The following is a 17,100-nucleotide window of genomic DNA, read 5'->3' as shown; positions in this document are numbered from 1 at the left end:
CTTAGAAGAAGGTTTTAACATGTTGGTTTGTTAATTCAACATCTTAAATCACGAAGGGTTGAGACATAATAAAAAATAAATCCTAATTTTTAAAAGGACAGTTTTTTTAGATATCAAAAGTAAAATGTGAAATATAACAATAAAATCAGAAAACTGAATAGATTGTAAGGAAAGGAAGAAAAATGCTACAACCCATAGTAACCTGCAGCCCTCCAGATATTGTTGGGCTCCAACTCATATCACCTCCAGCCAGCACGGCCAATAGTAATGGAAAATGGGAGCTATAGTTCAGCAACAGTTCCCCACCTCTACCGGAGAGTCTAATAAAAGAGAGATGTGCCATCACAGAGAATCCAAAGAAAATGCTTCCCTCTTGACTTTTCTCATCTGAAAGTTTCCAACCCATAGAGAATCTGTCATGGATTTTAGCAAATCTAACAAACAACATAGAATCCCGGGAAACCCAATCAAGCTCTAACTATTACAGTTATGAAAATGGTGAGACAGCACCTATAAAATGTTCCAGTATTCAGAGAACAGTGCTTCACTATCTTACCTGACTACCTATTCCAGGCATATAATCTCCGGTATTATCAATAACCCCCCTCTTGCCACTATACTGACCTTTGCCAAAACAAAATAAAATCTGTGAACACTGAAATGCTGAATTTATAACATATAGTTAAATACCAAATGTATAACTTTCAAAAAGCTTTTGATAAAGTCCTTCACCAAAGACTTCTGATTAAGCTTAGCATTCATGTCATAAGAGCAGAGGTCCTCTTATAGATCAGTAACTGGTTAAGGAACAGGAAGCAGAAAGTAGGAATAATTGGACAGCTCTCCCAATGTAGGAAGTAAATTACCCAAAGGACCAATATTAGGATCTGTGCTTTTTAACTTGTCCATAAATGATCTAGGACTCAGGAGTGAGGTAGTCAAGTGTGCCAATGTCAAATTGTTCAAGATGGTTCAGACAAGAAGGGACTGTGAGGAGCTCCAAAAGAATCTTTCCAAACTAGATGAATGGGCAGTAAAATGGCAAATACAATTCAATGTAAGCAAGTGTAAAGTAATGCACATTGGCACAAAAAAAAATCCTTATTTCACATTGGCACAAAAAAAAATCCTTATTTCACATATATGCTGATAGGGTCTAAACTGGCAGTAACTTACCAGAAGTGAGTCCCCTTTTTCTTTTTACCATTCTAAATGGGTAAACTTGGCCACCTCACTGCTCAACTCCAGATCATTTTTGAACAAGTTAAAAAACACCAGCCCCAATCACATCCTTGGTGAATTCACTTTTACCAAGTCTCCATTATGTGAATTGTCCATTTATTCCTACTCTGCTTCTTGTTCTTTCACCACTTACTGACCAATGAAAGGACCCATCCTATTACCCAATGACTGCTTAGGAGCCTGTGGTGAGGAACTTTGTCAAAAAAGCTTTTTAAAAGGTCAAATATACAATGTTTACAAGATCGTCCCCATCCACATGCATGTTGACATTATCAGAGAACGCTAAAACATATGTGGAGAACTTCCGACCCAGGGGCTGAATGCAGTCTTCCAGGCCTTTCTCTCTCTCGATCCTCAGAACTCTTCCCAGACCACAGACCCTCTTCACTGGCCGTGCTTCAAATTGGTGTTTTGCCTTGCTGAAATGTGCCTTTGAACTCTGTTAATGACTCTTGCTTGTCTGGATACACAGGGTGTGCAAGTGTTTGCAGAAACTAGCCTAATGTACAAAGGTAAAATTTACATTTGTTGTTTCGCCCACTTTTACCTCTGGCCTTGCCCACCATTGGCAAGTGGACCTTGGTAGGCAGCCCAAAGAAAATGTAGCCCTTGAGCTGAAGAAGGTTCCCCACTCCTGCTCTAAAAAGTTGGTGAGACAGGATTTACCTCTGTATAAACTATATCAATTCTTGAGCAAGGCTTGTCCTTCTATATCAGGACTGAGGAAACTTGTGGCTCTCAAGATGTTGCTGGACTACAACTCCCATCATCCCTGAGGACCACAGAATTGCCAGCCCTGTTCTATATAGACAATTTTACCATTAATAATGTTATCTAATTTACCTGCAACAGACATTAAACTTACTGGCCTGTAATTTCATGCCTCCTCCCTGGACAAATCTTGTGTTACCACTCATAACAAGTTCAGACAACACAGAATGGCAGCAGCAGGATTGGAGTGCTAAGCAAACTTGACCAGCATGCTGCTCATTCACATTAAGCCACAGTTTGTTTTAAACCACAGCTTTATGTGATGTGCTAATCAGACCTTGGAGTTGAACTTTGAAACTAGCTGATAGTCACCACAGCTTATTTAGGACAGCTGTACTGTGTTATCTGTATTTTATATTGTTGATTGATAACTGGGCAACCCCATTCCAAAATGGTTGCCCAATTAGGCAGTCACAGTTCAAAGGCAGCTCCATATAGATCACACTGCAGTAGTTTACAAAGGAAATTACTATGTATGCTTGCAAGGTTTTTATTCCCCTAGAAAGGGTGTAACTGGCACACCAGCTGAAGTTAGTAAAAGTCACTCTTAACCATATTTTAATATAGCCATATTTAGGAATATGTACTTTATTTCTGTAATTGGTTCTGCATATGACACACAGTTCATTAAAATGAAGAGTGCATTGCCATGCATTAAAACACCTAGAAATTGTTCTACATGCATGCAATCAGGAAAAATTGTATTAAGAAATATACAGGCATTAGCATATATGAAAGTTTTTTGCATTTGATGGCAACTCATATTCTCTACCAAAAAATTGTACTCTTGTTGAGAATACCACCTGCCCTCCCTTCAGTCCTTCTGGATCAAAGCTGATTCATAGTAGCACTGAGCTCCTGAATATATCCTTTTCCTTCCTGCACAACAAGAACAGATCACATGTAGATACACAGGTCATATCTGAATGGGATATGTTAAGAAGGTAGCAAAATAGCAGCCAACTTTGAACACTCTTCTGTATTCTTGGTATTCCTTCAACACCCAACATTCCTTCAATTCCCAATATTCCAGGCATTCTAAACAGCTTCCATTGTTTAGGACATCAGTGTGTATTCTTAAAATGCTCCTAGTCTATCAACTTTTACAGCTCATGGGAATATGATGGCTTCTTTTAAAGTAATACAACATACACCAAAGGGGGTTGCCCCTTGGGGAGCCCATTAGAGAGTCCCAAGGTCGAGGGCGCTATCCCCCTTCTATTACCTTTTTTTTTAATTTGCTTTACTGTTTTTCTGTTAAACCAATCTAGAGGAGATTGCTGGTGGGGAGGGTGTGTGGTGCATGTGTAGTTTCTGTACAGGGTGAGAGCCTGTGCAGTGAACTGAATGGTAAGAGAAAGTCGCCAGATGCTTTCAGAGTGAGAGTCTAACTGGCAGAAGGCTGGCCTTCCCTGGGTGTGAGACAGGAGGGGGAGTAGATGGGCCCTGTGTGAAAACATTTGAATGGATATGACTGTTCCCAATTCTCACAGAGCCCTACTGGGATAATTGGCTCAGGCAGGTTTTGTTGGTGGGCTCGCGTTGGGTCCATATCAGGTGTTTAGGAGGAGTCTTAGTAAGGAGGAACATGGGTGATACCACCCCAATTTCAGTGATCACAGGTAGAGGGAAATATAGCCATGGGGATGTGGTGAATTACCATAAAAAATGAGGGTAAGGCTATCTGGGCCTTGTTCCTTGCTGCCACTCCTTTCATGGATGGGCTCCTCGTTGCTCATCTGTTGTGCCCACTGGCCTGTGTGTGTTGTTGTTTTAACACCAGATCGGTGCACAATAAGAACACTCTCATCCATGATTTGATTGTGGATGAAGGTGCCGATTGATCTGACCCTGCTTTGCCCACCTGGATACTCGGTGCAACATCAGCACAGGCTGCAGGGTCGGGGGGGGACGAATTGCTGTGGTGTTCAGAACTTCCATTTCTGTCACCAGGAAACCACTCTGTCTTGGAGCTGGCTATGAGGGCCTGCACCTGGTGTCGGGCCAAGGAGACAGTAAACTAGGGTTACTGCTGGTGTACCGTCCACCCTGCTGACGGCAGCTTTTCTGACCGAGCTGACAGAGACCACCTCGGCTGTGGTGCTGGAGGAGCTCAGAACAATAGTACTGGGTAATTTCAATGTCCATTCAGAGGCTGCCTCTAGTGTTCTGGCTCAGGACTTCATGGCCTCCATGACGACCATGGGGCTGTCTCAAGTTGTCACTGGCCTGACACATAGGGCAGGGCACACCCTCGACTTGGTTTTTGCTCCAGGTGGAGGAAGGAGTGGTCTGGAGATGGGGGGTGGATGTCACCCCACTGTCATGCTCAGACCACTTCCTGGTGAAGTTTAGACTTATGGCTCTGATCCTTTCCTGCAGGGGGGGTGGACAGATTAAGATGGTCCACCCCTGGAGACTAATGGAATCCACTGTATTCCTGAATGCCCTGGGGGAGTTCCCAGTAGATAGAGCAGGTGACCCTGTTGAAGTCCTTGTCACGCTGTAGAACAGTGAGGCACGTCAGGCTGTTGATACAGTTGCCCCCGAGCGCCCTCTCTGGCATTGTGGAGCCCAGTTTTCACCTTGGTACACCAGTGAGCTAATGGCAATGAAACAGGCTGGACAACGGCTAGAGCACAAGTGGGGAAAGACATGCTGTGAGGCTGATTGGGCACGAGTAAAACATAACCGTGCCTACTGTGTGGCAGTGAGGGCGACAAAGAAGTCCCACTTCTCTCCCACCATTGCATCCTCAAGTAGCTGTCCAATGGAGTTTTTCTGTATTGTCAGGGGTCTACTGATATCAACTCCAAGAAATGGAGTTTTAGAGGCCCACTGTGAATTGTTTGCAAGGCACCTTAAGGGTAAAGTTGCTCACCTCCGTAGCAGTCTTAATGCCCCATCCACATCTACTGTAGTCCCCAGTGAGGTGTCCAGTGCAACGTCTGCTGCAACTTCTTGGGAACAGTTTCAGTTGATGCAGTCTGATGACATAGACAAGGTGCTTGCGTTGATGTGGCCAGCATCTTCTCGACCCTTGCCCTTCTTGGCTTATTAAAGCTTGCTGAAGGGGGTTGACCGAGTGGATCCAGAATGTGGTCAACACATCATTGCGGGAGGGAGTGGTTCCAGCTGCCTTGAAAGAGGCGGTGATCCAACCACTCCTGAAAAAGCCCACACTGGACCCACTGGTTTGTGACAACTACCGACCAGTCGCAAATACCCCCATATTGAGAGGGTTGAGGCGCAGCAATTGCAAGTACTCTTGGATGAAACAGATTATTTGACCCATCCCAGTCTGGGTTCAGGCCTGGTTATGGGACTGAATCGGCCTTGGTCACCCTGATGGATGACCTTTATTGGGAAAGGACAGGGGGAGTATGACCCTGTTATTTTTACCTGATCTCTCAACGGCTTTTGATACCATTGACTATGGTATCCTTCTGGGCCGACTTGGTGAGATGGGTATTGAAGACACTGTTTTACAGTTGTTCCGATCCTATCTCCAAGGTCGTTCTCAGAAAATAACATTGGGTGACTGTTGTGCTGTGGGGTGCGCAGGGTACCATCTTGTGCTACATGCTGTTTAACATCTATATGAAGCCCTTGGGAGCGGTCATCAGGAGATTTCGGGTGAGGTGTCAGCAGTATGCTGACAATACCCGCCTCTATTTCTCCGTGCAAGCCCTTGACCGCTGCCTGGACTCAGTGGTGGGCTGGATGAGGGCCAATAAACTGAGTCTGAATCCTAGCAAGACGGAGGCACTGTGGGTTGGTGGTTCCTGAGTTTGGATAACTGGTCAGTTGCCTGCTTTGGATGGGATTGTACTCCCTCTGAAACAGCAGGTTCATAGTCGGGTGCTCCTGGATCCATCTTTGTCGCTAGAGGCCAAGGTGACCTCCGTGGCTAGGAGTGCCTTTTACCCACTTTGGCTGGTAAGACAGCTGCTGCCGTTTCTGGACCGGGATAGCCTGATCCCTGTTGTCCACGCTCTGGTAACCTTCAGGCTGGATTACTGTAATGTGCTCTATGTGGGGCTGCCCTTGAGGTTGGTCCGGAAGTTGCAACTGGTGCAAAATGCGATGGCAAGACTGTTCACTGGGGCAGGGTATCACCAACATGTCACCCCGCTGCTGAAAGAATTACACGGGCTGCTCATTTGCTGCCAGGCCAAGATCAAGGTTCTAGTTTTGGTGTACAAAGCCCTATACAGCTTGGGACCAGGATACCTGAAAGACCATCTTATCCCTTATATACCCAGTCGTTCACTGCGCTCTGAAGGTGAGGGCCTCCTGCAGATACCATCTGATCAGGAGGTCTATTCTGTACAACATAGGAAACAGACCTTTAGTGTGGCGGCACCTACCCTGTGGAATTCCCTCCCTTTATATATTAGAGAGGTGCCATCTCTGTTATCTTTTCGGTGCCTATTGAAGACTTTCCTCTTTCTTTCAATAAGCCTTTTAAGTTGAGACCTATCCCAGTCTGCATCTGCGTTGGAATTGCTTTTTAATATGTTCTTAAACCTTTTAAAAAATGTTTTTAATGTTAGAAGATGTTTTGATGCTTTTTTAAGTAACATTTTTGAAGATGTTTTGTTTAATGTGTTTTAACGTTCGTTTTTATGATGTTTTAATGTTTTTAATGCTTTTGTTTGCCGCCGTGGGCTCCTACTGGGAGGAAGGGCGGGATAATAATAATAATGATAATAATGATGATGATAATAATAATAATGATAATAATGATAATGATAATGAACAGGTACACAAAGCAGCTGTAATTCTGCACCACCTATACCTTTCAAAGTGAATGTAATGTTCTTATGCTGATATTCCAACCATGTAAATCTAAAACCTCAGACAAGAATTATTTCCTTAAGCTAATACTGTGAGAAAAGCTGATAGTATCAACTTATCTAGAATTTAAGTCATACACAAATCCATCCTTTTCCTAGTCTCTAACAATACGGCATTATGAACCACAAGAATTCCAGGGATCCAAACTTCTACCATATCAGAACAGGCATCAGTTATTATTGATCTATAGCAACATTCCTCCTTTATTCAAATTTAGCAGTGGAAATGGAATGATCAAATGGCATGAAAAACCTTGTAAAATGTTGCCCCACAGTAAGACCAGCCCGCCCTTTTGCAACAAAAGTTACAAAATTGAGACATTTTTTAAAAAAATTCAGTGAGCCAAAACAGACGACTATTAGAATTAAATCATTTTTAATTCTCCTCCAATGTTTTATACATGATACTCTCTGTGTTTCATGCAATCTTGTTGGCATCCATATCAAGCCCATTCGCACTTAAACAAATTTGTGGTCATTTAATTTGATCTAAACATCTTATCACGGCCATATTACCCTGAACATGCCTGATCTCTTCTGATCTCAGAAGCTAAGCAGGGTCAGGTCTGGTTAGTACTTGGATGGGAGACTGCCTGGGAATACCGGGTGCATAGGCTTTAAAGGAAGGAAATGGTAAGCCACCTCTGGATACTTCTTACTATGAAAACCCTATGTATATATCCAAAAAGATTCATAAGTCGTAATTGACTTGAAGACATATAACAACAACAATCTTATCTGCAGAAAAACATGACAGTCATTCACATACTGAATGCTGTTAGCCTGCCTTATAAACAACCTCACTGCTACACTTCAGTTCAGCAGCAGGCAACAGGTTCCAGCCAGTGTGTTAGTAACACATTCAGGCAAGTTTGGCTGACATTCAGTCAACCATTCACTACAGCATGAAATCCAGAAGCAACATAAACAGTTACAAAGGTGAAACCTGTTGCTCTTGCCAGAGAGCACAACATGTCAAAAGAACAACACAGTAGGTGAATGTAAGTCGCCATTATAACCATTAAAAAAAAATCAATATAGAGTACCGGAATTCATGCTCCCATACACATATAACAAGAGATGAATTTCCTTCACTTATACAGAACACAAATAAGTTGATTTTGACTAATTAGAAAATATATTTTATATATATTTAAGAAGCAAAGAAACGCGAGAACATATCTTGTTTCTCGAAGGGAGAATTAATTTCTTCTCCTCCTTCCCCTCCACCGGGAAGTAAGCGAGAGTCTCGAGAGTGGGAAATACTCACTCAATGAAGTAGCTGGCTCCTTCTTCGGAGAATCCCTCCTCCCATCCACGGGGAAGATCTAGAAAAGAACAATTAAAGAGGGAAGGGAGACAAAAGAAAGAAAAAAAGAGGCGATGAGAGAAAGGAGGAGGGAAGTGAAATCTTTGTGCCCTGGAGATACGCGACCGTAAATCCCAGTCACACAAAGGTCGTTATCCTCCCCCACTCCCTTCCCATGCGAGAGAGAAAGGCAAACACAAGCACCGAGAGCTGGGCGAAAGGGAGGGAGAAACGCGCCGGGGAGTAGAAGAGTATTCAGTCTTCTTTCCCTTTCCCTACAAGTACCCTAACCCTGAAGGAGAGGGGGAGAAGGAAGGAGGAGAAAGGGTCGGGGAATAGGGCACCCACCTGAGCGGATCATGTGGCCTGAGTTGACGGGCTCCCCAGTGCGAGGATGCAGCCAAGTAGTTGAGCGGGTCAGGTCGCTAAGGAGGGAGAAGCGGCAAACATGCACCTGTTAGAGCCTGTTGTGAGGGAAGTCGGGAAGGAGAGAGAAGAGCGGAGAGAAAGAGCGAATGAAGCGGCAAAACACCCCCCTCCCCACCCCCGTCTCCTTTTCCAGCTTGCCGCCTTACTCGATGAAGAAGACCCGGCCATCTCTACAGACGCCATAGGTCCAGTGCTCAGGTAGAGTGTCCCGCCCCACCGACTCGGCCGCCGCCGCCATGTTCGCCGCGCGCACAGCCAGCCAGCCAGCCAGCTGAAGGGGGTGGGGGTGCGAGAGAGCGGGAGGGCAGGCAGGCAGGCGCCCAGTGCCCAGCTCTACTCAGCAGCGCCATCGGGCAGTGGATAGCGTGAGGCGTAGGCATACACACCACAACGTGACTGGGTGACGGACAAGGGGGTGTCTTAAATTAAGCTGAAGAAGCAAGATTTGACAGAGGGTTCACTGTCCCGTATTTGAAAACGAGGAAGTAGGGAGAATAGGAGGGGAAATAATTTCTTTAACATTTGTATTCCCAGTGTCTATGTATGGATGTGAAAGTTGGACAGTGAAAAAAGCAGATAAGAGAAAAATCAACTCCTTTGAAATGTGGTGTTGGAGGAGAGCTTTATGAATACCATGGACTGCAAAAAAAGACAAAGAATTGGGTGTTAGAACAAATTAAACCAGAACTATCACTAGAAGCTAAAATGATGAAACTGAGGTTATCATACTTCGGACACATAATGAGAAGACATGATTCACTTGAAAAGACAACAATACAGTACTGGGGAAAACAGAAGGAAGTAGAAAAAGAGGAAGGCCAAACAAGAGATGTATTCCATAAAGAAAGCTACAGACCTGAACTTACAAGATATGAACAGGGTGGTTCATGACAGATGCGGTTAGAGGTTGCTGATTCATAGGGTCACCATAAATCTTAATCGACTTGAAGGCACATAACAACAACAAATTATTTTAGAAGTCCAGGCAACACTTTCTGTCCCACAAAAGCCTGCTGTTCCTTGTTCAGTACTTGATAGGTACTAGCCCATCTTAAACATCACAGCTCAGGATTGGAGCAGATGAATAAATAGAAATGAAAAGAGTATACATGAACTTGTAGAAAATACCTTTCCCAGCCACTAAGTCATACTTCAAAGGCTTTTTCAGTAAACCAGTGCAACAGAGGTTCAGATGTTAACTGTTTGTTATGGAGAGTCTAAATTAGGGGCTCCCAAACTGTGGTCCATGGACCACCAGTGGTCCACAAGCTTCATTCAGATGGTTTGTGGCATGTCTGCATTAAATATAATGATTTTTATTGCTTCTTTTATTTCTTATATGGCATTTTATTGTATTACAGTTTAAATTATATGGAATACAAATTATAATACAATAAAATACAATATACAAAATAAAAGAAGCAAAATACAATTTAAAAAATCATATAGCATCTAACACAGCATATTACAATTGCTACAACAGTCAGAAAAATCATTAAGTGAACCACAAAGACCAGCAGTGCTTTTTGAGTGGACTATGGTGAAAAAAAGTTTGGAACTGTTGGTCTAGAATGATGTTGGAAGAATATCGCATTTTCACAGCACACATCATACACATAATAAACCTTTACAAACTTGAGCAAGGCTTCTTTTCCAGCCAATTTGTGAACTTTTTCATTAATACTTTAAGATCTGGATATGTTTTTCTCTTCCTACAGCAATAAACACAGACTTCTAATTTTTTAAAAAAGATGTGAATCAGATAAAGCCACCACCAACTCAATGGACTGCTTTCAAGTCAATTCCAACTTATGGCGACCCTACAAATAGGGTTTTCATGGTAAGCAGTATTCAGAGGGGGTTTACCATTGCCTTCCTCTGAGGATGAGAGGCAGTGACTGGCCCAAGGTCACCCAGTGAGCTTCATGGCTGTGTGGGGATTCGAACCCTGGTCTCCCAGGTGGTAGTCCAACACCTTAAAATGAAACCCTCCTGCTCTATCCATCTAATCATGGTCAGCATTCTAACTCTGCATAGGCAAGATCTAATAGGAGACTTTTCAGTGTTGGCTCAGTCAGACCTTGTGGGATGCTTTGTCACCTTCAACACATCTTTTAAAAATTAAGCCATCCTCAACAGAACTTCCACACCATACATTTAAAGCACTCTTTTATCACTTTAACAGTCATGGCTTTCCCCCAAGGAATCCTGGGAATTATAGCTTGTTAAGGGTGCTGCCCCTCACACCAGTTACCTCTCACAACTTCTTGCCCACCCCACCAACACTACCACCATATCCAGCAATCATGAGATAAATTTGAGGCTCAATTTATCTAGTAATTAATATTTCAGGCTATTGTAACACAGCAATTTACCCTGTGAACAAGTTTGTGTTTAACATCAGTGTTGTCTTTTTCTACGTTCCAAGTTTTTAGCAATCAATGATAAAGAAGGTTTGACAAGCAAGAATGATTCCTATGAATGAATTGGATTCCTGGGGTGATACGCATTGTTAGTCATACTCTGAGTAGACCTATTAAAATTAATTGTTAATAACTGAAGTCCATTAATTTCAATGGGTATAAATTAGTTGGTTATCACCCATGAATCAAAAGTTCAAGGTGTATTTTGGGAGTTGCCAACCTGGTGCCTGCAAAGGCTTTTAGTGGCACCTCCAGGTAGGGGCCCAGACTCTGAGTTTTCATTTAAAAAAAAACTAAGTCTTTAGCTCCCCTAGAAAGAAAATTATGAAGCAAAATGTGCAGGTACTCTTCAAGTGATTTCTGTGAAATGAACCAGCCTGTCTGCTCCCTCCTGTCAGTGTTTTTAGCCAATGAGTGAAGTCAAAGCTGTGATTGATATGTGTTTGGACACTTAGCAATAGGAAACCCTGGAGTCTCAAATAGCTTGGGGCTATTCTGCTGGGGGCCTTCTGCTCCGCTTTCATTCTCCAAGTGCACACTAACCAAGTCATCAGTTTTGATGATCATCCCTAGGCCTAAAATCACTAACTCCTCTCCTCAATTTGTGCACCTTGTCTGCAGTGCACCATCTAGTATCCCCATCACCAACACATTGCTGCTTCTAGATTATTATTAAAAAGAAGAAGAAAAAAGCTCAGCACATTGGCTGAGGCTGGGATCCTGGTATTGCAGCAGAAATGTATTTATTTAATTATTATTGCATTTATATCCCACCTTTCCTCCAAGTTGCTCAAGGTGGTGCACATGGTTCTCCCCCCTTTCCATTTTATCCTTACCCCAACCCTATGAGATAGGTCAGGCTGAGACCTGGTCCAAGGTCACCCAGTGGGCTTCATGGCTGGGTGGGGATTTGAACCTGGTTCCTAGTCCAACACTAATTCACTGGTGTTGGGAGACAGGAATGTACATGTTCAGACTGTGTGGTGGAGGGGGATACCACTTTGATTGGAACTTTGCATTAAGAAAAGAAAGCAACATCTCCCTGTGTGCAGGGAGCTTTTAATGGAAAGGGATATTTGAAGATACAATCTTGCCACGCACCATTTTTCAATGAATAGAGACTAAAATTACAATTAGCATGGGGGGGTCACAAAAATTTTTGAGCTTACAATGGGAGTCCCATACTCATAAAGGTTGGGAATCACTGGTTTAGAGCACCAGAGGTATACAACCAACTACAAAGGATGGCCGTTCTTCCTCTTTACTATCATTTCAATGTGTGCAGTAAATGTTTTGATGTATTTGGAGTAACTTCAGGTCTAAAATCTTGGCCTTCTATAGTTTCATTGCTTCAGTATTGTGGGCCTGATTTTATGGAACTCCCAGCTGAGGTGAGACAGGCCCCCTCCTTGTTGAATGTCTGGTGCCTATTGTTTTATTCCAACAGGCATTTTAACTGGATTTTTATTTTATCGTTTTAATTCTTTAAAACTGTATTCAGGTTTTTGTACGCCACTTAGAGATGAGAATAATTAAGCAGAATAAAAATTGTATAAATAAATAAATAAAAATACCGTGAATCCATAACATCAAGGTTTAACCTTTCTCTTTAAAACATTGGTACCCTGTAAAATCTTGTTCTCTTCTACCATTAGCCCATTTGCTTCCAGTGCTCGCCCCTCCCTACTCTTTCCCACCACTTATCCACTAGTCAGATATCTTCATTCCTAAAGCTCCTAGAGGTGGGAGCATGTACGTTCTGCAGATTTACTTATGCATGCACATACACACACAAACCTCTAGTTATTTTGTAGGTCTCCCTTAAGAGCTTTTTTGGAGTATGTCTTCAGAAATACAAAAGGAAATGATTTTTTTAAGTCATAACATAGATGTGTAAGCAATTCTAAACTTTCCAAACCAAAAAACAGATGGCATGCTACTCATCCTGCCAGAAATAATTACTTCCCAGTATTGATTCTGGCACTTAAACACGTGTATTAAAATCCTATTTTCACCCCCACAGAGGTACTAAATTCTTATATTGGTACTGACATTTTGAATCAATAGTGTTCTTTAACCTCAGGTGTTAACTTAAAAAAAGAGAAGAGACTATAATGATATATTCTTCAGTTACATACCCTTCAAGCTTTAATCTCTTCTCCTTTGTTATTAATTTACCATTTCTCTCTGTAAATAGTGCATTTTGAATACAGTTGATTATATCTATCTAGAGAACAGAAATAGAAAACGTATCCCATTGGTTATATTCAATCTCTGTAAGAGCTAGCAATAATGACAGTGGAATGTAATACAAGAATGAGGAATCATGAAATAGAAGTAGTGGAATTTTAGAATGTAGTACAGAATGAGGTATCTTTACTGGCCTCTGTAGTGTCTCCCTATTGCAATATAGTAATTATGCAATATAGTAATTATGCCTCAAAGAACACTTCATAGTTTGGAACCTAATCATAAGAAATCAGCTCTTACATCACCACTGTCTTCAAGATCAGCCAAGGGTACCCTCTTAGGTTTACTATATATGCACCAAATATTAACAGAAAGAACTCCTAATGAAGCCTTCCCAGTGGCTGTCTCACAAATTTGGAACTCTATTCTCCTGTCATCTTTTGGAAGTTTTCTATTTAAGTTTGCTTTTGGCAACTGACAAGCTAAATTATAGACAACAATAAGGATAGTTTTTTCATCACACTTTGGAGTTTGTGTTTTATAACCATGCATTCGTACTCTGCACTGGGATCCATTGTGTTAAAGGGTGAATTAGAAATATCCTTAATAAATAAAAATAAACATTATTTCTGATACCGATTTAAGTCTTTCCTTGCTTATGTACTTAAAATTGCACAACCCATACAAAAGAGAGAAGGATCAGCAGGCTCAGGGTTACCCAAGATTTGCAGATGTTCAAATAATTTTTTTAAAATTAACTTTAAGAAAATGGAAACCAAAAAGAGCCCCAGAAGAACCAAGCATTTTGAGAGACTGTGGAAAACGTGACAACTGAAGGGGAATGAAGTGGAATGCCCAAAAAGGGAGGAGACAACTGTGACGCCCTTCCCTGGCTCTCCCTGTCAGGTTCCTACCTGCTCGTGGTTACTGCCTGTCTCTAGGCACCACCAGGGACTCCACCAGTCCGGACTGTCCTTTTTTATGGTTTCTCTCCCTGCTCTAGCACAGATTTCAACAGATCCCCCTGCTAGGCAGCACCACCAGTCACGTCCTATAACCAGTAGTCCCAGAGACTCTGCCTGAGTCTCTCTATCTGGTTACCTCTGTGACTGAGTGCTAAAGCTGTCCCAATCCCTTTGATTTACTCAGACTGCTTATAATTCTGGTTTGCTCTGAATACTTGTGGTGTTATATTCTTCCCTTCACCTGCTGCCACCATTTGTCACTCTTCAGCCTTGGTTATTTACCTCACCCTCCCTTCTGGTCTGTGAAACCCCAGCCAAGGATCAGGCCTTTGGTAAACCAAATAAGTATTTTATTATATAACAGAGATAACAAGATTTCTTTAAAAGGCACTTAAGCATATGGTTACATCTATTCCTGAGGTACTGGTCTTAGTATTAATCCGAACTCCACCCTCTCCTCTCAAAACCCACCAAAACAACCCTCTCAAGTCCACCAACGTCCACCAACGTCCACACCACATCCACCCAGATTTACCTGACATTCTTCCTTTTATACTGTCAGCCATTTTAAACATTCAGCCAATCATCCAGCATTCTACTGCCCATTCACTCCCCCTTCCTCTTTCATTCAACTTACCATGTATCTCCTATACAACCAGCACTTACCCTATTTACACTAATATAGGAACATCACAACAACACACAGATATAAAAAGGTGTAGAAAGAACTGTCTCATTGTCTGAATAGGTCATTTCCTTCTTCACAGTTTTAAAATATCTCCAGGGACAGAAAAGAGAGCAGGACATAGACATCAATTTGCAGAGATTGTGCACAAATGTGTCTTGCTGCTCCACGAGCTAGAGGGAGCCCCAGCTGACGAAGCGTCAAGGCCCCAGCTGACAAAGCGTCAAGGCGAGTTCGGCAGCAGGGCAAGGAGGCCAGGGCCCCCCACTCTGCCCGTCTGTTCCCTAACCTCAACTAAACCGCAGTCTCCAACCCATTGACGTAATAAACCTTAAACAAAACTATGCAGGTAAGAAGCCAGCAGGGGTGTGGGGGCTTTCCAGTGTTTTGCACCGCCTGCAGCATGTACGACTATCTGCCTGTTGGACAGAAGTCGTGGGTGTGCTCTCGGTGCAATGAGCTCCTGGCTCTCCGGGAACGACTTCATTTCCTTGAGGCCAAGGTGGCGGACCTGGAAAAGCTGAGAGAGGCAGAGAGGTGTGTGGAGGAGGCCTTCAGGGACGTTATAGCTGTGTCCCACTCCAACGATGATAGCTCTCCTGCTATCATGGAGAACGATGGTCTCGGGGAAGGAGAGCATCCAGCTGAGGAAGAGGGAAACGATCCCTTAGAAGGGACCCATTCCTTGGGGGATGAGCAGCTATCCTCTCGTGCCGAGGATATATCTCCAGGGGGTGGAGGGATCCTTGTAGTGGGTGATTCGATCATTAGGAACATAGACAGTGGGGTGTGTGATGGGCGTGTAGACCGCAAGGTGTTTTGCCTGCCTGGTGCGAAGGTTGCGGATATCGCCCGTCGTTTAGATAGTTTGGTAGACAGTGCTGGGAAGGAGTCAGTGGTCGTGGTGCACGTTGGCACTAACGACATGGGGAAATGCAGCCGTGAGGTCCTGGAAGCAAAATTTAGGTTGCTAGGTAGGATGCTGAAAGCCAGGACCTCCAAGGTGGCTTTCTCTGAAATGCTACCGGTTCCACGCGCAGGACCAGCCAGACAGGCCCAGCTTCGCAGTCTCAATGCGTGGATGAGACGATGGTGTCGGGTGGAAGGGTTCGGATTTGTTAGGCACTGGGGAACATTTTGGGACAAGCCGGGCCTGTACAAAAGGGACGGGCTCCACTTGAACCAGAATGGAACCAGACTGCTGGCACTTAAAATTAAAAAGGTAGCAGAGCAGCTTTTAAACTGACTGAGGGGGGAAACCCGACAGGAGCTGAGAAAGGTCTGGTTCGGAATAAACCTCCCCCCTGGGATAAAAACCAAAGAAATGATGAAATTTTAAAAGGGGTAGGCCTAGAAGTAGGCATTGTGAGAGCAGGGGCACAGGATATAAATTCAGAAGAGCAAAATTACCACAGGCCTAACCACAAGTGCCAAAGACACTTGAAGAGAGACACTGCTTACAAGTGCCTGTACGCTAATGCTAGGAGCCTCCGAACCAAGATGGGAGAACTGGAGTGCTTGGTCTTAGAGAAGAGCATTGATATAGTGAGCATAACGGAGACCTGGTGGAATGGAGAAAACCAGTGGGATACGGTTATTCCTGGATATAAACTATATCGGAAGGACAGGGAAGGACGTATTGGTGGCGGAGTCGCTCTATACGTGAAAGAAGGCATTGAATCCAGCAAGCTCGAAACCCCAAAAGAGGCAGACTCCTCCACAGAATCGTTGTGGGTGGTGATACCGTGCCCCAGGAGGGACTTAATACTGGGAACGATCTATCGTCCCCCTGATCAAAATGCTCAGGGAGACCTTGAGATGAGATATGAAATTGAGGAAGCATCCAAACTAGGAAAGGTGGTAGTAATGGGTGACTTCAACTACCCAGACATAGACTGGCTGCATATGTGTTCCAGTCATGACAAAGAAGCAAAGTTTCTAGATATTCTAAATGACTATTCCCTAGATCAGTTGGTCATGGAACCGACCAGAGGGACGGCAACCCTGGACTTAATCCTCAGTGGGGACCGGGACCTGGTGCGAGATGTAAGTGTTGTTGAACCGATTGGGAGCAGTGACCACAGTGCTATTAAATTAAACATACATGTAACTGGCCAATTGCCATGAAAATCCAACACGGTCACATTTGACTTCAAAAGAGGAAACTTCACAAAAATGAGGGGATTGGTAAAAAGAAAGCTGAAAAACAAAGTCCAGAGGATCACAT

General features: G+C 43.3%; 1 protein-coding gene, 1 long non-coding RNA gene and 1 pseudogene across 8 annotated transcripts in view; 2 read left to right on the top strand and 1 right to left on the bottom strand.

Moving 5' to 3' along the window:
* PLEKHA7 (pleckstrin homology domain containing A7) overlaps positions 1-8,962 on the bottom strand; it is a 326,893-nt gene extending 317,931 nt beyond the window's left edge. For 2 of the 7 annotated variants that reach the window (XM_061610258.1, XM_061610259.1), the window contains exons 1-3: positions 8,757-8,961; positions 8,530-8,606; positions 8,143-8,200 (exon numbers count right to left, since the gene is read on the bottom strand). In XM_061610258.1, coding sequence (XP_061466242.1) covers positions 8,143-8,200; positions 8,530-8,606; positions 8,757-8,848 — 227 coding nt within the window. In that variant the 5' untranslated portion in view covers positions 8,849-8,961. Of the gene's footprint in view, positions 1-2,085; positions 2,223-8,142; positions 8,201-8,529; positions 8,607-8,756 lie in introns of those variants that run through there. The other 5 variants (XM_061610261.1, XM_061610263.1, XM_061610260.1 and 2 more) reach the window with 4 other exon arrangements.
* Positions 7,372-7,486, top strand: LOC133378569 (5S ribosomal RNA; annotated as a pseudogene).
* LOC133377055 (uncharacterized) lies at positions 8,395-10,972 on the top strand. Its single transcript, XR_009760604.1, has 2 exons — positions 8,395-8,808; positions 9,145-10,972. It is a non-coding gene; the product is annotated as an uncharacterized LOC133377055 (long non-coding RNA).
* Positions 10,973-17,100: the final 6,128 nt, after the last annotated feature.

Source organism: Rhineura floridana, chromosome 2 (assembly GCF_030035675.1).
Source record: "Rhineura floridana isolate rRhiFlo1 chromosome 2, rRhiFlo1.hap2, whole genome shotgun sequence".
In the NCBI taxonomy this organism is placed as follows: Eukaryota; Metazoa; Chordata; class Lepidosauria; order Squamata; family Rhineuridae; genus Rhineura; species Rhineura floridana.
Note: the sequence above shows the minus strand (reverse complement) of the source record. Positions and strands in the feature narration are given on the sequence as shown.